Source organism: Strongylocentrotus purpuratus, unplaced genomic scaffold (genome assembly GCF_000002235.5).
Source record: "Strongylocentrotus purpuratus isolate Spur 01 unplaced genomic scaffold, Spur_5.0 spur5_scaffold_7, whole genome shotgun sequence".
Lineage (NCBI taxonomy): Eukaryota > Metazoa > Echinodermata > Echinoidea > Camarodonta > Strongylocentrotidae > Strongylocentrotus > Strongylocentrotus purpuratus.
Window position 1 is genome coordinate 1,558,452 of NW_022145613.1, and position 21,549 is coordinate 1,580,000.

A 21,549-nucleotide genomic window follows, 5' to 3' on the forward strand; every position below is an offset into this window, starting at 1 on the left:
CACTTGCTACTCTCCACCCAGGTGTTAAATGGGTACCCTGTAGGATGCAAACGTTCATGTGGTTGGACGAGCAAGTGTGCGCCTGTAAAATGGCGACTGGCTGGAATGCTCCCCAGGGAGTGGGAAATGTGCACACATTGTGTGCGGGTAAGCCTGAATCCGATGACCGGGGTAATAATATATTTGTAAAGCGCTTAGGCACATCGTTGGATCGGTGTATTGAGCGCTATATAAAAAAACGGATTATTATTATTATTACTATTGCTTTGTTACTGAACCATGGCTGTAGGCAGCGGGGGCTAGGGTAAGGGGTAGTTTCCATAAATAAGAAAAAAACAACGAAAATGCAATAAATTTTCAATAATTTATTGCATTTTACCCCATTCCCCAACATAAAAAAATTCTTCTGGAAGGCCATGCATGATGGCTCAAGGCATGGGAACACAGAGGATTTTGTTATGTTGGGAACCGGGGTAAAATGCAATAAATTATTGAACATTTATTGCATTTTCTGTTTTTGTTTTTTTATTTATGGAAACTGCCCCCTACCCTAGCCCCCGCTGCGTACAGTCATTGTTTAGTGACAAAGCAATGGCCTCGTAACTGTGAGGCCCCAGGATAAAACCGTGTCGATGTGCTATATTAGTGCCCTTTTGTGGGGAATTAATCCTCATTACTGTCATTTATGACTTAAATTGCTGTTTTTGTCGTCTTAACCCTTAAAAGGCCGCCGGGGTTGATTAGGCCATGCAACAGCCGGAAAAGGGGGGGGGGGGGGCGTGGAGACCCCCCACCATCTTATCATGGCCGTAAAGCAACAACAAATCTATACGAATATATAGGTGAAAATGTAGATGTTTTATAACTCAAAACATAAAAAAAAAAATGTTATAGATGTTACATTGCATTTTGTATAATTTCTAAGTTTTCAGAAAAACTGCAGGGGCGGGGCGAAATACGCCCCCTCCGGCCCTTAGGGCGATTAGAGAACGCTCGAGAAATATATGAGATAATTATTGTGCAAGCGCAAGATCGGATGTAAAGTAAAATCATCATACTTGAAATACAGTTATTGCATAGAACAAATAATAAAAGCAACCAGTTAAAAGTACTCTTCAATGACACATTAAAGTCCGAAATGTAATGAGCAAAATACAAGTTACAAATAAGTTTTCTTTTTAACAGTGATTTAATCTGCAGAATAGACAATACCTTCCCACACTACGATTTCTACATGGATGTCGGCTTCACATATCACGCATATAATATATAAAATAAAGAGTAAGCCTCATCGACACAAATGTACAATTTAAAAATTACGATAGAATTTTTATTCAAAAGTCACCTTCCTAAAGATGCTTTATCTTATATTCCTCATTATGTTTTAAATGTTCAATAAAAGCAGCTCTTGATACTCGGAAACTTCCAAAAGAAAGAATAGTATTGTTGTGGTCTAGTGGATAAGTCGACGGACTGTGGATCACAGGGTCCGTGGATCGAGTCCTGCCGCGGCACTAATGTCCTTTGGCAAGACATTAATCTACATTTGCCACTCTCCACCCAGGTGTTAAATGGATACTGGTAGGAAGAAATTCCTTGAATGATGTGAGCGCGGAAATCGGCTGCCTAGCAGAGCCGAGTGATATTCGGAGCGCCTTGAGCACTTTGCATGGTGGATTATGTGCGGTGTATAAATATCCGATATTATTTTATTATTATTATTAATTACTTTCCCTCTCGTGACAGAAACACAATCAACCTGATCAGTTACTATAGAACAAATGAAGAGTAATTAACATTAAGACTGGACGTACGAGGAAGTGAAAGTAAAAAAATATATTTTCAAGTGGAAATTACTGTAAACATTAAGCTGTTGTGACTCGTATTGTATAGCATGCATAGACATTATAGGAAATTGCCTGTGTTTATATGCCGGTATAGACACAGTGCAGTTTGAGCAGTCTTGTATAAGGCTCGGTTTTAGTGTGTGCCAAATGTATATTAACATTGAAGTATTTTCATTCCAGAATGACGGGATATATTGGATTATACGTAATGACGTTCCTTTTGGTCAAATTCTCTAGTAAGTAGCCGAATCTTCTCCTTTTGTTTTTTAATGTAAGCCTATTTTAACGTGACAAAGAGAAAGTTGGAAACCTAATCTAAGATGTAGGTCACAAGGAAACAATGCGGTTTGTGTCAAGATTGGCGACTCACCAACTTGGCTGCTGGTAGTAATATAAGTCGTATGGTCAATATTGTTATGACAGTATATGCATAATCATAACATGTTATGAGCACGTGGTGAGTGCTACAGAACCAGCTATTCCTGAGAGGCTCAAACCATATCTTAAAGCTTAGTCCTCTCACCCGCCAGGCAGCAACCTTCCAAGGAAGCCCCGGATTGAATCGAACTGCCTAAGGTTTGCAGCAAGTACGAAGCTCTGGGCTCTCAAAGACTCTGACCTGTGTCCATGTTGTCAAATTCAGACATTTGAGCATGTTCTGAATGAGTGTGCTGTAGCAGGACCCCATTGTCACCTCACTGAAAACAAAAAACTATTATCATATTTAAACGACTGTCAGTCTTAAATAGCTATGGTTGATATACGAAATGATAAAGACATGACTGCTAATACTAGCCAATATTTCATTTGCTCTGAATCAGTAAACAGAATAGAGTGATCTAGTGAATAAAGCGATGAGCTTTGAAAAGTGAATAACTTAGATTCAAGTCCACGTCCTTGAGCCAAAGTGCCTTTGTTATACATCCTCAATGCTAGTTATCTATCGTCCCTTTTCCGGCAGCTTTCTAATATGATTTTTTTTCCTCCGCTCTTTGGTCCAATGAATCAAACACTGTGTTCGTGCAATGCTTTAGCCTATTAGAACCTTGTTGATTATCATGATTATGGACTTCTTTCATATACAAGTGCATGTAGTCTGAATCGCACAGGCTTCAAACTAATACTTTGATAGTCCTTCTTATATTGTCAATCATAAAGCCTACATTATATATTATGTTGCATTGTTCGTTGGATATTTATCCTTATTCTTTAGTAACTAAAGTAATCAACATAAACCTCCCAAAGTATTTTTCGGTCGTTTAATAATTTAGACGATATGTTTATAATATATATATAATTTTATCCGTTATCATTAAATAAAAATGCCTTCAAATGAATGAACGTTTGTGATCCATGTTAGACTTGCCTCGACTGTTTAATCCTACATCAATACGCTAGCGACCTTGTTTAAAAAAAATACAATATATGCATGGAAGTTTGTGATATATAGAGTGAGACGAGTGAAGGAATATGAATACTGTGAATGCATCGAGGGAAATCTAATGTACAACATGGAAGACACTATTACATAATTTTAATTTGTTTGTCTCTCTGGAATATTCTTAAATACATTCGATCTGTCATATGCTTATCGAAATTGTGACTTACACATATCATGTCAGCACCTTCTTGTCTGTCATTGTATATGTTATCCTACAAGAGTTATTAGTAGTTTTAAATATCACATCATTACAGGTTCCGCATGAGATTTCTGGGGAAAGATGAGTTCTTCTTCTTCTTCTTCTTCTTCTTCTTCTTCTTCTCCGCTATAAGGCCGCCGTCGGGTGTAGTGTCGTATACTGATTGTACGAGAGTGTGGAGTGTGGAAAGTTTAGTTTGCAGTGGAAATAGTTTATAAATAAAAGGTTGATCACACTCATTTTGATATACATCGATGTCAAAAATAACTTAGAACCAGCTTAGAATCATGGACGATAGCATGCTTATAATATCAAAGCAAGAGGCACCGACAAACTTACGATTGCTCAATGCTGAAACATTACTGAACTAATACTAGGCCTGCTAGCCTCTCACGTTGGTCACAAATTCGTGTACAAGACCTCTTCAATGATATACAGTGAAACCTGTCTATAAAGACCACCCAGGGGAGACAAGAAAAAGTGGTCTTTAAAGACAGGTGGTCGTTATATACAGGTTTCTTCAGTACATGTTTCAATGAGAAACCATTTTCAAGGTAAACAACAAAAATGGTCTTTGTAGACAGGTGGTCTTTCTATACAGGTGGTCGTTAAAGCAGGTTTGACTGTATCACTAAAAATGAACACGTCTTTGAGAGTACATGTAAGGTAGTATTTGGAGTAGTTGGCCCCTATATATACCGTTAGACCTAAATAAGTGTCAAGTATTTTGGTACATGATCTCGTTTACACATGATTATGCTTGATAAAGGTATTCTTCACTAGTAAATAAAGGTGTTGGTTTCATGTAATTTATTCCTTCAAAGTGATGACAAAGAATTATTTCTATTTATAATCAGTGCCATTTAACAAAGAAACATTTATAATTTTGAAATTGCTAATTCATATAAACTGTAAAATGAAGGTATTGGGAGTTTGATTTTTATGCGTGTGCCGGTAATAATATTAGAAAAAGCGTAATCGATTAAGCTCTTTTAACGCAACAGTTATACTTTCATAACAGAGACTGCACATGTTTATCCAATAGGTATATCTTTCCCCATCTGATTTTAATAAACTTTTGTTCAGTTCTTGTTCGTGAACAAACAAAAGAAATGAAATTTGGCTTCACGAGGTGCCTCGTTTTAGCTAATGACTATGTTTCGTGGAAAGAGCAATCATTCTTCATAACAACATTTAGGTTTAAAAACTGTCATAAATCACTTGACTCGTTTTCAAGTGTACCCTCAACACAGCACTTGAGGTATATTATATTTTCCCGAGAATGTTTTGAGGTAAAATCATTCGTTATCAAAATACAATTAGCTATTTCCATACGACCCAACCTTCATTTCCTTTTATTCAAGGGTGTCGATTTGTATCCGTGGTTGGGGGGGGGGGGGATGATAGGTGCCAAAATATTTTCGGCAATGGATCAAAGCAACCAAGAGGTAGAAGCGTGTGACAGGTTGCACCCCTCCCCCGCGAAGCGCGGAAGCTTTGACGTTTCATTAAATTATTAGAGAAAGAAGACGATTCGTTGGACCGTTCTCCACTCTTAATCCTTGTTTGAATCAAGTTACCCCTCCTCCGCGCGTAGCGCGGAAGCTCTGACGTTACATTAGATTATTAAAGAAAGAAGACGATTCGATGTACCATTCTCGACTCTTAATCCTTGTTTGAATCAGGTTTCCCTTCATTTCATTAGATTATTAAAGAAAGAAGACGATTCGATGTACCATTCTCGACTCTTAATCCTTAATGTTTGAATCAATTCCCCCCCCCTCACGCGGACGCTTTGACGTTTCATTAGATTATTAGAGAAAAATAGAAGACGATTCGTTGTACCGTTCTCGACTTTAAATCCTTGTCTGAATTCAGTTTCCCCGCTCCCGCGCAAAGCGCGCAAGCTGTCTCCTTGTCTCCGATCTCATTACGAATTCGTCAAAGAGTTCATCTATGTTTACACTGTCCAGGATTGTCTGATGTGCATTGCAGATTGCTACTTTTGCGCTTCGCGCTTAACATTTAGCTCGTTGCTTTATAACGCTGCGTCTTTGCATTTGGCGCACTGCATTTCTATGATACTGTTGATTGAACAAATTGAATAAATTCATCAATTTCTGATGAAGCCGTATGAGCAAGAATTCAATTTATTCTTAACTCATATACGGTTGTCTCATTTACTTCGTATATATGTATGTATTATGAAAATGAGATAGCAAAATGTGTATGTTGATGGTCATCTTGCGAGTAATAACCATTAACTACTCTCATTGGGCTCTTATCATTAATTTTTCTCTTGATTTTTTTTTTGATGGTGAATTATTGGGGGGGGGGGATGATTGTACAGGCCATCCCCCCCCCCCCACCTGAAATATTGGGGGGATATATCCCCCCATCCCCCACCCCGGGATCGACACCCATGCTTTTATTCATAGATGGTATTCAAGTGTTGATTGAAAATCTCTTATGTTTCTGTCATTTTTTCTGTTATCTTTATTTTAAAAAAAACACTGTGCATAGACTGGATGAAGTGTCATGATAAAAATAATCATCCAATCTGAAATCATGTGAGCCGTATTCTATTGGCACATTTCGACTTGTCGCTATAGAGTTGTCTTTTTTAAGAGGAAAATGAATATAATCATTGGCATTATTTAGCAGATTTTAATGTTTGAGTGTGTTTTGAAACTCGCAACCTCATTCTTTCGTTCATCTTATTCCTTTGCAGTTCAGCAACAAATTACGGTCCCAACTGGTTCCAGTGTCAGACTCTCGTGCGCATGTGCCAAATCTAGGTCCCTCCACACTTCTGTCCAATCACCGATCACTTGGACTTTTACGTCATCGTCTGGACCAATATGCATCGCTAATTGGACAGGCGTAAAGAAGGATGCCGTATCTTATTCATCGACCACTAAGTATCGCATGGTAACAAAACGTTGGCTTAAAGGCGACCTTGTTATCTCCCACACATCGCCGGCAGATCAAGGAAACTACACATGTGAAATCACTAGACGGTGTACTGTTTTATTGGATATCAATGGTAAGATTTGTATAAGCCATAGCCATCAAGGCATCATTTGATTGAACAGTACAACTTTCAAAATCATATTGGCCTATCCATAATAACTTTCAAAAGGACTGCCCTTTAAAGTCATATTAGTTGTGTTTTATAAGCAAAAGACATCTCAATTCCTTTATTTCTATACCAGACTGGATTTTTCGTTTAAAAGTATTAATAGTCCAACTTGACATGAACGATTGTAGTTTAGATTGACAGGAAATGTGGATGCAGTGACCTGGAAAAAAAAAATCGGTGCCTTGAATGCTTTCCTTTTATTAGACCAACATGAATGAGGAGAACTCATGATTTTTTAATATGTTTATTGGGCATCAAACCTTCTTGACTTTGTAAACGCAAAATGATAAAACAAGTAAATTTGAACATGTTGGGACACATCAACGATTTACCATTTCTTGGAGGACATACCATTTTTTTAATGGCACCTGGAGTCCATGGCCTCTCGGGTACTTGGGGCATCTCGTGACAATAATATAGTTTCAAAACTAAGTTGATAATTAGGTACTTAAGAATGAATTATGGTGACATCGAGCGGAAACTAACAATTTAGAGAGTTTCATACTCGATGAATAATAGCCCCTTTCAAAGTGTAATATATTGATAGATATCATGACCCTGTTTTTCCTCTCATTATATAGGTCTCTGTTTCGCTTCATAAGCCATTCCCTCGATCTTCTACCATGGATTTCCTATCCAAATTATGATTGAGGATTACATCGATAATCCATGTCTGTAATTTTCTTAAATCCTTTTCCCCCTTCATATTTCGATAGGGCGTTTTCTACTCATTAGTGAGCATTAATGGGGTCATCAATCAACAATGCAAGCCCCTTTGATAAATCCAAAGTTAATACCAATAACGAAAACAATGACTTGGCTTTACGAGACAAAGTTTAAGGAACACATTTCCGTAACAAATTTGTGCACGTCTCGTATACAAAATCCTTTTAATCTTGCTATTTTAGTAAATTCATTTATTTTTTTCTGTTCTAGTACCTGTTTCAGAGGTCTTTATAACCATCAACAGAGGTCCTTTTCTAAAAGCTGGAGATGTCGTGACGATTGCGGAAAACGACCGCGCCATTTTCAAGTGTTACTCAATAGGCGCCAAACCAGCGGCAAGCATCACGTGGTCACTCTCGCGTATACCAATCAGGATCCAAGTTACGAGTGTGTCGTTCAGCAGCTTCACGTACAAAGGTCGCTATGATGCTGTCAGTACACTGATTGTAAGGCGTGCGACCATGCTAGGGTACAACGACCAACCGTTGACATGTCGGGGTTCGGGGGCTAGAGCCTCCATGGCCAACTCGTCAGTTTGGCTGCGTATTGTAGGTGAAGTCCGTCGACATATAAAATACGTTCATTATAGCTGCATATTGCTACAGCCATACATAAAAATGTATATCTTTATTATCTTTAAAATGTTTAAGAAATTAAAAAACTGTTTATGAATATTTGCTAGCATAGCATTATAGACTGCGTATATACAGAGGGCTCAAATATACGTACTCTAAAAAAAAACAACGATAATAGTATACCGTTTAACTTTTGCACACTAGATAGCCTAGCAATTCGTAGATATATTCAAGTATCTTGTATTTGTTTCCTTTGCAATATTAGATGACAAAGACTTTGTTAAAATGTTTTTCACCAGTGAACCTGGCAGTAAATGACATAATGAAGTAGAAAAGTAAGATTTCATATCGACATTCCATCTCAATATATAAATCTATCCTGCCCTAAAAGATGTTATTCGGTAACATATATCGAAATAACTGATTACATGTATTTATTTTCTCTTGAATTCAACCTAACAGCTCCTCTCTCCCCACCAACGATCACGGGGAATACAAATATTACCCTCTCTACCACACAGCGATCCGTCTTCTTGAGCTGCTCCACCATTAACTCCTACCCTCTGGCTATCATCCAGTGGTCTGTTGGAGGTGAAGATCATTTTTCTACCATCCATCATCAGGAGAGGTTTGGACGATTCGATGTGACCGCTCATCTAGAGCTGGTAGTAGATGGTAGTGATGATGGGTTGGAGATTATTTGTAAGGTTTCATCTCCATTGCAGACTTTGAACAAGTCAGTCACATTGAATGTACTTGGTACGTATAGTTTGTTACGATCATAATTTGAATGTCAACTATATAAATTGTTGTCTACAATTAAGTCTTACGGTTTATTTGCCATTGCATACTTTGAACAAGTAAGTCAAGCTGTGAGTTCGTGGTAAGTCTTGTTCTTCTTCAGATGGACATACAGATAAATAAAGAAATAATCAGCTTTACCAGCTATGAGATGGTCGCGATAGAGGTTTGGGGATTCGTTTTATTGTCTTCTTCCTTGTCTATGTCTGTTTAAGTCCGAAGAGAGAAAAAAAAATCAGGGTGAGGATATGACATGCACGAAAGAAAGAAGGAAAATGATGTCGGGAATAAATGATCAAACTTTATTGATATAAAGTTCAATTTTCTCGTTTTTTTAAATCATAGGAACAATTTTCACGTAAAACTTCAAAATTGATATATTTTTCATTGCCGGGATATGGTTGAACTCTTGCAATATTCTTGTTTGAGGCGCTTTCCTAAACTATCCATATAACTTTACAGCCCCTCCACTAGGCATGACGGTTAATTGGACAGAGAAGCCCGTGAAAGAGGGGGACTCCTTGACGGTGCTCTGTACAGCATTTGGCGCCAATCCCAAACCACATGTATACTGGGAAACCTCATCACACAGAATCAATGACGTAATGCGGCGGGATGGGAATACAGCCACGAGTTTGCTCCGTCTTTCACCCGTGACTAGAACAGACGCGGGCCTATACAGTTGCCTTGCTAACAACCAGATAGCCTCTGCATCAATCATCAGGAGTTTTACACTAAGAATTTACTGTAAGGAAAATATGAAGTCCAGTAATCAAGGAATAAGTGATAATCCCGTCACAAGGACTCTTAGAAAATTAATGAAGAAAGAAAACTTAATACCATTATGTAATGATAGGTCATAAAATTTTTCGGAATTTTACAAGATGACGCACATGGCTATTGAAATAAGCTTAGGTTGGTTTTTCGAAAATCCTTTAAATAGTTTTGCAGTGAAATTTGTATTAGGTTGTTTTTTCAATAGCAATAGAAAAATGTCAAAAGTGAACTTATCATCAAGAGTTTTACACTTAGAATTTATTGTAAGGAGATTATGATAAATATAAAGTCCAGTAATCAAAGAATTGAGTGATAATCTGCTCCCAAGGACTCTCAAGAAATTAATGAAGGAAGAAAACTTAATACCATATTGTCTAGTTCGGATTATGTAATGATTTTTCAATTTTCAAAAGTATTTGTTATCGTGATTCCTATATTCATTTATTCCTTTATTTATTTTTGAATTCAACTTTAGTTCAATTAATTGAGGGAAACATCAGAAACGACTACACAGTGTACTGAAAATTACTTTTAGTTGAAGAGTAAATTTTGCTTCAGTTAATGATTCCGCCTTGAAATGTTTACTTCTTCAGTCACCCTTTAACTAACGTAAAATATAAACCGCATCGTATGATGAGCAGCTTAAAGGTAATACAAAGTTTTGGAAAATTTTGATAATTGGCTGGATAAAGATTTTCTGCATTTTTGAAACATTTGGATGCCTCTGTGGATGTATTATATAGGCACTAAAAAAATTTAGCCCCTTTACACTTCTGCTTCCGAGAAAAATTGAATATCAAAATTTACCGGTGCCAGGTAAATTTCCGTAATTTTCAGATAGCGCATACGGCCATACAATGGTTTTGTAGCCGCGACCATGAAAATCTCAGAATATGTAGTTGGGTTTTTAATTTTCAAACGAGAATAGCCAATCGGTCAATTTTAGTTAAGAAACATGGTTTTACAGCTAAATTAATATCTTGACCTTGAGAGGGAGCTTTACAACGAAAGGAGTTTATTATTAACAATTTCATCACTTTAGACACGATTTCAACCGCGACAACGATCACTGAATATTGTAAGATTGCATATGGTTCCAATATGTTCATTTGAACCAAATTCATGACCCCATACCAAAACTTAACCAATATATCGGTTAGCTAATATGGCTAGTTGTTATTTCTGTAGTTTCTTAAATTGCCTCAAATACTTATTGATCCATGAACAAATTTTTAGAGCTGAGTACTGAAACCGTTGAAACCCGTAATTCCATAAAGACAAATTTGTCATCAAAATAAAGAATCAGAATAGCAACATTATATCTGAAAAACATTATGATCATGTTACTCTTTGAAGTAACTTTATCATATTTAAAATATATTTTTCTTCGAATTTAGATGAGCCAAATATCATAACAACATTGCGAACCATGACTATTCCACGATACGAGGACACATTCAACATTACCTGCATCGCAGAAGCAATACCACTTCCTGTAGTTGAATGGACGAGTCCATCTTATATGACCAACCTCTCCCGACCTATCACAGAGGTATTCGGTACAACGATTGTGAGTCTCATGCAGATACCAGGCGATCGAGGCAACCTGCTGCCTACCACATTCAACATGACTTGTTCAGCAAGTAATATTATTGGAAGAACGACATGGACCATTGAAATCAAATATGGTAAATTTGTATAGTACGAGGGAAACTATGGTTATTATAAACCAAAACTTTAGGACTTTGTATTGTTTATTCTTTTGATTTTCTAAATAAATGTTGTGAAGAAACGTTTTCTCTTGTATATATGCACTAACTTGAAAGACCAACAATAGATAAAAGAAGTCGTTAACATATAGGGCGAGAGAGATTGGGAGGGGGAGGGGGAGTAAGAAGAGGAGGAATAGAGAGAGAGAAAGAGAGAAAGAGAGAGAGAGAGAAAGGGATGGAGTAAGATGGTGAGTATAGGAGACTACAGTAACGAGCAAGAATTATTTTCCCATATCGTTTCATTCCAAAGCACTGTTTAATGTACGAGAATATAAATATACCTATTCTTGGTTTCACATGTCACTTTCAGGCGAGGTTTCCGATGATGTAGATGAGGACGTCGACCCGACAGCTCCCTTAACAGTAGACCTACCTATTCTCTGTGATGGTAATATTCATTTTATCTCCTGTTTACACTTTTGGGACAATAGGCCTATAACATTATGATGAACTTACTACTCCCACCGATCGGATAGTTATACTATTTGATTTGTTTTATTTAATTACATTTCTTATCCTCCAGGCTTTTACCAACGTCATAGATTTAACGTCATAGAAATGGAAAAAATCATGTGATTAGCATTATGTTTTTGTTTCTCGAACAGATAACCCACGTGGGATTCCAAAGATGCCTGTGGAGCGCCCACTTTTGATTGCATTGATTTCAGCCTGTTTTGTCTTCTTACTGATAGTCTTAGTATGGCACACGAGAAGGAGGTTAAAAATGGACGAATTTTGGGGTGAGTAAAAGGAAAATAGAGCAAGACCAAGATACAGCCAAAATTCGGGACTGAATGACTCCTCCTTTCTTGATAAAGATGTGTTGATTTCCTTTGACTCGTGTGAGGCGCAAGTTAATAGTTCCAGACTGAAGTCAATGAATATACATCCAGGCAGGTCATTCAGCCTAAAATCTAGGCTAGATAAAATCCTCTCTCCCTCTTTCTTTTTTTTCTTCTTCCCACTTTATCCCTCTTCCTTAATCTGAAATGAGCTAATGCTCTAATCACACACTCCCATAGCATGATGATTTCATTTGAAATATTGATAAACTGGAGGAAGAAAATATAATATTTATGTTCCATCCAGACACGTAGCAATTATATTCATCCTTCATGATGTTTCTTTTCTCTGACGCAGTTGTCCGTAGGGAAGGATTCTACGTTGATATGAACAGAAGACGAGCTGGCATACCAGGTATGGAGCAAAATATAAATCATTTATTTTCGTTTTGGGTATTCATTCTACTCAAAAGTTATGATGACCTTAGTAAACAGTTACAAGCCATCAATGATTTGATCTATTATAGCCCTAATGACGTATGAATCATAACTACTCAACTCCTTTGATTAAGGACATCAAGCAGTTTGAGGTGGATCCAAAGAAAATGGGGAGGGACCGTGGAAGAAATTTTAAGCTTCCTAAATGCTTTCTATTGGAATAAAATCCTAATGGAATAAACTCCTAATACAGAAAAAACACAATCAAAACGTCATAAAGCTAAATATAATATTAGCAAGGGAATTGAAAATTTGTTTTAAATCACTTCGTTAAAATGTGGGACTATATTGCCTCAAGAATAATGCAGTGTAGGTTTGCAAACCAGCTTTCGAACGTGCTATCTTCCCGATTAAAAAAATATTTTGTCTTACCACTAGACAATCGAGATGTTTATTGCTAGGCCTTATTGACAACCCACCCATTATTTAGTTTGTATGTTTCCTCACAGATCAATTAAGAAAGAAAGATCAGATACTTGTTACCATTCATATAAGTACACTAATTCTCCCACCCGGAAAAAAACCCTGTTATTTTACATGTTGTTGGTTGGGGAATTATTTGTTGTTACTTGTCAGCCGGAAGTGGGTATCTGAGCCCCCGATTAAAATGTCTCCTTTTTTGTTTGCGGTATTTTTGTTTAAGATGTATGCCTTCCCCGTCAAAGAATCATTCATCCGCCACTGGTTACACCTTATTTTCTGCGATGGTATGGTTGGCAAACAGTTAATATGAAATGTACCAGAAACAAAAGCGTGTCATGTGGCATTCATTGTCAAAACAATGTCAAAGATATTTCAATGCTCACTTCTGTTATATCATTACGTTTATTATTGTTTGTCATTGTTGATATTATATGAAAAAGAAATGAAAAAATAAATTCGCTCTGTATGAGCTACTATTACTACTATTACTACTACTATTGTTAAGCCCTCTCCTTACAGAGGTTTTCGCTGCATATCAAAACATTTTCCCAATACGTACAATCTTGCCCTCATTATAAACCATAAAGATTCATCTTTGAAATGTATACAGCTGTCAACATGGTCGAATTAATTGTTCTTATCATGTTGACATCTCTCAGTCCCCCCTTCTTCTCCATTAGACGCTTTTTTGGTGAGATGATGAGTATTTCATCAGCCGGAGGGGGCTATCAATGATATATGCTCATAGCAAGGAAAACACATCCCAAAAGGGAGCCCAATGAGAAAATACAAAGTAATGCCCTCTGTTTCGCGGATATGGTATTTGTAACATCCCATGACCATTTTCAGGAATACACGTTGTAACTATAGAATTTACACAAAAACCCCAGTATAGAATGAGAAGTGGACAGTGCATCGAAGAAGACAAGAGGAAACTGAGGGAAAAAGAAGAGACACGAGCCAAAAAATAATAAATGAGGCATATTTAAAAACATAAAATAAATGAATAGTATTTCGGAAAGGCCGTTGCAGTGTGGTCATAACAGTATTCCTATAGAATGGAATGAAGGAAATATCCTATTCTTGATGCTGGATAGCATCAAGTTCTTATCGTTCATAGTATTGCTCATTATCAACACATATTACATTTAACAATACATATTACATTCCTAAAGAAATCTAAAACCTCAGTTTTATTTTTCAATGACATAAGTCCATGTAGTCCTAAAGCATCAGTAAGCCCCTAAAATCAATATCCCGGAATTCTGTGGGTTTTGTTGTTTCGTAAAATGCTCATAAATCCAAACAGCTGCTGTTGTTTTCTTTGATCGTGTTCTTTTGTTTTCTGTTCACAATACATAATGATGAAGTGATGCCTAAATACTATGACGCTTTATGAATCTATCATGACAGATTAATGAACACATATCACATGAAACATTTCAAAAAAATATTTCGATTAGGTGCAGCAAAACAACGAAAAGTCCCACAACGACCAAGCCCCATTTCCTCATGAAAAAATATAATTGCAGGTTACGTCCAACTGTGGACAAGATTCATCACAGCTTGGGTTCACCTAAGCAGTCCTAGATGTGAAAATTTAGCCATTTATCACTCGATCTTTTACCTCTAGGGACAACACTCATCTATTGACCTAATGACCAGTATAACTGGGTCATAGTGTGACGTACGTGACCACGGGGGCATAGTCACAAGGTCATTAAGAAAAGACTATTATCATTAACTTTTATATCTTCGCAATTATTGTTATGATTAATGCTTCTTTACCTAATTATCTTCATCCACTTTTTGATTTGTTGCTGACTTGCTGTCCTTAGGGAGGATGGATCATTTTACAAAGATCACTTCTCCCAAAGTATTTCCCACCTGTTTTCTTATTTGTGCCTCTTCTCCTCTTTCCTTCTTTCTTGCTCTTTATCAACTATTTTCCTCCTCTCTCTTTATACTACACTCTAGTAGAACCGTATGCCCTCTCACCTTATGCACCCTCTCTTATGTCTCTAGTTCTCTCTCTCTCTCTCTCTCTCTCTCTCTCTCTCTCTCTCTCTATCATCTCTCTCTCTCTCTCTCTCTCTCTCTCTCTCTCTCTCTCTCCTATCTTCTTTGTCTGTATCTCCTACCCCTGTTCTCCATTCCTGTCATCTCTAACCCCTGCTCCCATATCCCCTCTCTTTCTCATTGTAATTCTTCCTCCATGCTAAACTCCCTCTCACTCTCTCTCTCCCTCACACACCACCCACACACCCATATACCCACACAGATACACACATTCATACACTATCTCCAGCATGTCAAATGAAATATCACCCTCTCCCTCTTCTTCATAATTTATTCTATCAATTTTTCTTTCTCTATATATTATAAGTTTTTATTTTATACATTAATTGTATTTCTTGCCCTTCCCTCTCCTTTCTCTCTCTCTTCTTTTACCACATGTCCCTAATTTTGGCCCATATTGTCTCTCCCCCTCTCTCTCGCTCTTCTCTCTCTCCCTCTCTCTCTCGCTCTTCTCTCTCACTCCCCCTCTCTCTCGCTCTTCTCTCTCACTCCCTCTCTCTCCCCATCCTCTCTCTCCCTCCCCCTCTCCCTCTCTTCTTTCTCCCTCCCTATCTCTCCCACCTTCTTTATTAACTCGGTGAAGGACAAAGAAAGACTACATCTCACCGAAAAGACCACGTAGCAAATAAGTATTTTCCTCACTTATTTATACATGCTATTACTGTGACCCTGTCTCACAAATTCTTTTCTTCCAACAGGAATACCAACAGTGGATGAATTAGAAGCAGTAAGCACCACGACTAGTCCACGACTCACCCCTTCATCGGGAGCATCCATTCGATTTGAGTTCGTCTCTCAGCAAAGTAAGTTTAGCACGATCGCAAAGACTTTCGAGAAATCAATTCAAGAGCAATTTCGATACCCTATTGTAAATGTAAATGCCTTAGAATCATAAACGCTATATGATACGTTCTTGTTATGCTCGCACATTTCATTAAAAGGATCCAGTAACTTTGTCTCAGATTCTAAAACAAAATCCTGGATTTAGCTCATACTGCAATGAGAATTATAAACCTTTAGGTCAGTCAGGAACCCCATGACTTTTACAAGCCGATCGCCTGTCTGATTATCAAGATATTTATGATTGTAAATCGAAACCAAATTGTGCGTTTTCTTAACGGTTTTCATAATACTACGGTCTATTGGAGAAAACGAGTATAGTAAAACCGGTCACTCAAAGGTTTTTACTTTTTGAGGCACTCCTTGAATATTTTGAAGCGCAATTTTTGTTAAGGCTTCAATATTACACCATATCAGAGACACTGATAACACGTAGGGCTGTGCGTCTCAGATTTAACATTGTTGAACGATTAAGTGACTAGAAAAGTCTCCTGAAATTGCCTGAGTTTGCTTTTGTTAGTCTTTGCGATCGTCTTGTTTCGACATTTGCATTTGGCTTGTCACTAGATAACTAACTAAAGTAGTACTTGATGTAGTCTACGTAAAAATAATCCTATATAGGATATCATTTCAAAGAAGATCCGTTTCGAATTTCTAGTTAATATTTTGATTAACGTCATGCTAACGTCATACAAATGTCAAGGGAACTGTTTTGTAACAGAATATCCCAATATTGTGATGTTTATTTAGTAAACTTTTTTAATTCATGGTTTTGAATAATAATGAACCCAACTTACGAACATGGAATCCAAATAATAGAAAATTCACGCCAATCAAATTGGTTTGTTGTATCAAAGAAAACTAAAAAAATCGAGGAAACACTATGAAAAACAACAAAAAACACTTCACATTATTTTAGTTTATTATACCTTAGACAAGAAGGCCAACAATTATATTATTGAGAATAAACATAATAAGATATTCAAATAATAACCCTTCAAACCTCCTTTGATACACAAAACAGAATCTTGAAACACTTAATAATAAGTGTTTCAAGATTCTCTTTTGTACAATGGCGTGGAGAACCACGAATCGAAGATTTCTTTTAACATCAAATCTTAACGTTCCGCTGAAAATTAAATTATGTGAAAAATGCTATTCACGTATAACTTCCAACTTAACTTTTCAAAATTAGGCCGTGAAATATGTTATTAAAAAGTAAAACCATAAGATAATAAAAGTATTCCAAATATCTTTATAATCCCAATGAAATTTTGAATAATCACGAGATGTTACAAGGACTTTAAGAATCATGACTCTCAATAGTGCAATGTGAAAAATGCTATTCACATAAATGCTTGTTTCCTGTTTTCTAGCGGTCGAAATAAAGGCAACGATTGCGTCACTTAAATCGGATCTCTATGCAAAACATCTAACACCTCACATTTGCCTAAACAGAGAATTTAAAGGGGATTGCTACACACACCCCATGTGACGATATTGTGATTGAACGGATATTTCTCCATAATCGTCCTGATATTGAGGACAGTTTTTGCATTGAATCATAATATGTAACATTCAACACATTTTTCATGGCGTTGGTTCTCAGTGTACATGAACATTATTTACGAATATTGAAAGAAATTTGGCATTAATTTCCTAAATTACTCAACAACATAGAAAGCTATAGAACTGAAGATGGAATCAAATTTCTATTAATCAGAATAATGGCCACTAGGCTGTGAAGTCTCATGCATCTTAATACTCTTCAGGGAAACAATGCACGTACTTGGAATTTTGTAAACAAAGGACTGAGTTGATTGAAAATGACATTGTTTTATTCATGAACATGAAAGAATCTTATACAAGTTCGTGAACATGAAATGATTCAACTCATGTAAGTATACGTTGTAAAGTTAACAATGCTAAGTTTAAAGTCACAAACAAAGTTCCTGTCATCTGAAGAACAACAAGTTAACATTAGTCACATCTTCGTAATAAATGCAAACAATTAGAAAACAGGGTACAATACAGATGATATTTAATAGGAAAGATGTATTTTACTCATCGCAACAAATTCGTACAGGTTATAAGAAAAGAAAGTAATCATGCAAAGTAAACAGTGTCTTACTGTGTTTTCAATGACCTGGAACACTGCAGATAGAGTATCTCAGTCACTATTAATTAGTTAATATGACCTATTTCTTTCTGCAGGTGTAGAGAACACATATGACGCGATACCCGTTGTGAGTGCCATGCCATCATCAGTGCAGCCTAGGAGAAGGGTACGTTCTTTATAATGTCACATATCAAACAAATAATGAATGGTTATGAGTTCAATAGTGCGGATATTTTGAAAGATTTTAAAAGATTAACATTTTATTCAAAGAGGCGTCAGCCGAGTTGAATAGAATTAACGTTGATCTTTCAACGTATGAAAATACTTGCACTATTAACGAATGAAAAACATTCATTATTTGTTTTAGACAACATCAAAGAAGATCTAATAGAGTAATAGAACGTTAATCAACAAATTATGCTTTACTCCTTATATTTATTAAAGTTGGAGTCAAGCCTTCTCGATTACATTCATATTGCCTTCGCGTCAGATACACACAGAGATACGCGCACGGCAGAGAGGTACGCAGTCTGCATAACCAAAAATGCACTCTGCATATAACCAAAAATGCACGGTCGTGCAATATAACATCTATTGAATATCACGTGACCAACAATCCCCCAATCAAATGACAAGGATCCACGTAGGTGTTGTATAAACACTGCTATTCTCTTGCTTTGAAATCTATCGCTTTCTTGAAAAACCTTCTTCATAACCTTGTGAATGTACCCTAAATCCCCCCTAAATACGATGAATAATAATAAATATGGAGGGCCCATTACGTTACGTTTCTTAGTTAAATGGTTTAAACCGATATTGACGCCATTAGAAATATCTCTTTTTCATTCCATGTACAGTAACGGGTAAGATCGCAATACATATTTCGTAACAGTAAAGCAAAAATTTTACAGCGAATTCACGTCCCTTTTAAAAAGGCATATTGGAACTGTGATCCAATATTTCCTTGTGTCGTTTTTTACATAGTTGACAGTGGCGGATCCAGGGGGGGGGGGGGGGGGGGGTGCACGTCCCCCCCCCCCCCGGCCAAAAAAATATGTTAAAATCAGCCCTAAAATCACCCAAAATGTACTGAAAAACAGAAACGTGCCCCCCGTATCCCAAAAAAGTATTAATTTTTTTATTTTTTTTTAAATAAAAAAATATGCCAATGGGTAACCTAAAAAAGTGTCCCCCCCTGACCCTCACGCTGGCTGAGTCGTTGCTATTTTGGGGGGGACTAAGACAAATATATATATATATATATGTTCTCTTTCCCACCTTGTGCCCCCCCCCCCCCGGTAAGAAATTCCTGGATCCGCCCCTGGTTGATATTTTTCACTCAGTCGCTCTCCGCAGTCGGTAATCCATTATTATTATTTTCTTCTTCAGAGAATACGTTCAGATGATGGGTACTACTATGATGTACCACCGGCACCTCGAGGTTTCGATACCGTCCGCCGAGTACAGTCCCGGAGATTACCGACCGTGCCCACCATGTTCATTCCTCCTGAAACCATGCAGGCCGTTCTAAGAAGTCTTAGCAGAGATACGGGTGAAATGGAAAGACCCACGCTAGAGCATCAACCTGGTGGACGATCAGAGACAATCATACGAGAAGAGGTTCGGCTTTTCAAGAAGAGCCAGCTTCGAAGGGTTCTGTCTTTGTAGAACAAGATGAGGTCTACTTCGTCAACGAATGCTTAGGGTCCTGTTTTTTTCTTTAAGAGGACTTTGACAGATCTTTGTGAAATCAAATGAGGTTATCTTTGGTGAGGCATTATTCCTCACTACCAACCAGGTCCCTCGGAGAGGACCTAAAGCCGTCGGCCGTCTGGTTGCTTACTTACAAGCATTTATTCTTTCTTAGCAGTCAGGTAAAATAACCATCACATCACATCATCATTTGTTGAGAGGACTTTGAGTCGGAAAGTATCGACAATAAGCTACCATTTGTCAGGAAGTCTCACAGTCGAGGAAAAATAGTGATGTAAAGTCAAATGAGGTACAGTTCATCAATAAGGCTACACGTGGTTGGATGTTAGAGTCAGATTCGACACTGTCACAAAGTCATGTTTGTCAAAAAGCCCCGGGACCGTGTAAAATCAGATGAGATACAGCTTGTTATAAAATATATACATTTTGATGGGTACAAGAAGGCTCAGACTCGACGGAAGCTGTCATCGTTTAAAAAGATGGGGTCCGTGGCACTTTGTAAAATGATGTTCAGTTTAGTCGGGTACTGTCGATGTAAGACATATTTAGCTTCTGCTTATCAAGAAGACTCTGATCAGTCGAGCGATGTAATAAATGTAATGGGAATCACCCTACATTTTCTTAGAAAAGGTTCAGCTTTAACTGACTGTTAGTTTAGACAATAAACGTCAAGGTAATCGCTCACTAAGATAGAGGACCAGCTTCGGCAAAATGAGTCTTAGTTTGACAAGAAACGCTACGCTCCTAAGGACATAGGATGATGTTCATCCCAACAATTAAAAAAAAATAAAGATCACTCAATCTTAATTTCACATACCTTTGCATATATTTAATTGATAAAGACTTTGAAGAACCATTTAACTTACAGTTCTAGGACATTCAGTTGCACCTGTTGATCGATTTGCAGCGTAAATACCCAACCAAGTTCATTAACTTTTATCTCATAGATTACGGCTATCACAATAGAAAAAAGCCAAGTCTTATGAATTTATTGAGAGCTATTTTACTATCTTCTCAATATTATTTTCTATAGATGGGAGTAAAGTTCACTGTTAATGTACAGCATTTTGTAATTTGTATACGATGTTTATGTGTTATACACTAAATAGTGACAAAAAGAATTACTTCACCTGATAATATAGTTGAGAAACAAACCAAAGATTAAAAAATTAACAAACATTTTACACCTATCAGAAATCTTGACCCATAGACAGTATGAAAGTTTATAGCATGACGTTTCTACACCAAATTAATGAATAAAAATCCTGTAAATCATTTTTGTGAATTTTACAAGGCACTATGAAAATCACAGTCGTTTATTGTTATGAAAAATAACGTGAATGTTTCCACCAATTCCTTTGTCTCTTTTTTGTTGTTTTAATTATCGACAAATTTCCATTTCTTGTGAATGATTTGGATTTAGTTGTCTTTCTTTCCGTCTTTCAATTCGTATTTATTTTACTCATTACTCATTCAATATCCTTATCCTCGATAAACGAGTCTACAGTTTAAAATGTCATTATCATTAAATAGGACCCAAAATATGAATTGTACAGATATTGTTCATGTTAACCTGTTTTATTTTGCATCATTAGTATGTTGTATTAGCTTCATTAGGTTACCAACCAGGGACATCAAATGACATTATAAGCTGCATTAATGAAACACCATTGTGACGTCAACATCTCTTTTGGGAGAATGCATAAAACATGGGGTATTCTCAGTGGATTAAGAAATTTGTCACCACAGGAACATAGAATGATTACTTTTCGTTTAATCCAAGTCCAATCTCTGTTCACGACTTATATTTGAATA

At 36.9% G+C, this 21,549-nt stretch overlaps 1 protein-coding gene across 1 annotated transcript; it reads left to right on the forward strand.

Annotated features, from left to right (window-relative positions):
- Window positions 1–1,938: 1,938 nt before the first annotated feature.
- Window positions 1,939–20,224, forward strand: LOC100889401 (hemicentin-1). Its single transcript, XM_003723250.3, has 12 exons — window positions 1,939–2,083; window positions 6,219–6,533; window positions 7,566–7,907; window positions 8,393–8,689; window positions 9,194–9,478; window positions 10,906–11,196; window positions 11,591–11,668; window positions 11,886–12,020; window positions 12,421–12,477; window positions 15,761–15,865; window positions 18,117–18,187; window positions 19,411–20,224. Exons 1-12 carry the CDS (start codon window positions 2,029–2,031, stop codon window positions 19,687–19,689), a joined length of 2,310 nt encoding a protein of 769 aa, XP_003723298.3. The 5' UTR covers window positions 1,939–2,028; the 3' UTR covers window positions 19,690–20,224.
- Window positions 20,225–21,549: the final 1,325 nt, after the last annotated feature.

Bases quoted from the DNA above. Each gene is read 5' to 3' on its own strand.
- LOC100889401 (XM_003723250.3), top strand. From the start codon at position 2,029: ATGACGGGATATATTGGATTATACGTAATGACGTTCCTTTTGGTCAAA. The intron at 11,197-11,590 runs GTAAATTTGTAT...TGTCACTTTCAG, and splicing joins GACCATTGAAATCAAATATG to GCGAGGTTTCCGATGATGTA. The intron at 15,866-18,116 runs GTAAGTTTAGCA...TTCTTTCTGCAG, and splicing joins TGAGTTCGTCTCTCAGCAAA to GTGTAGAGAACACATATGAC.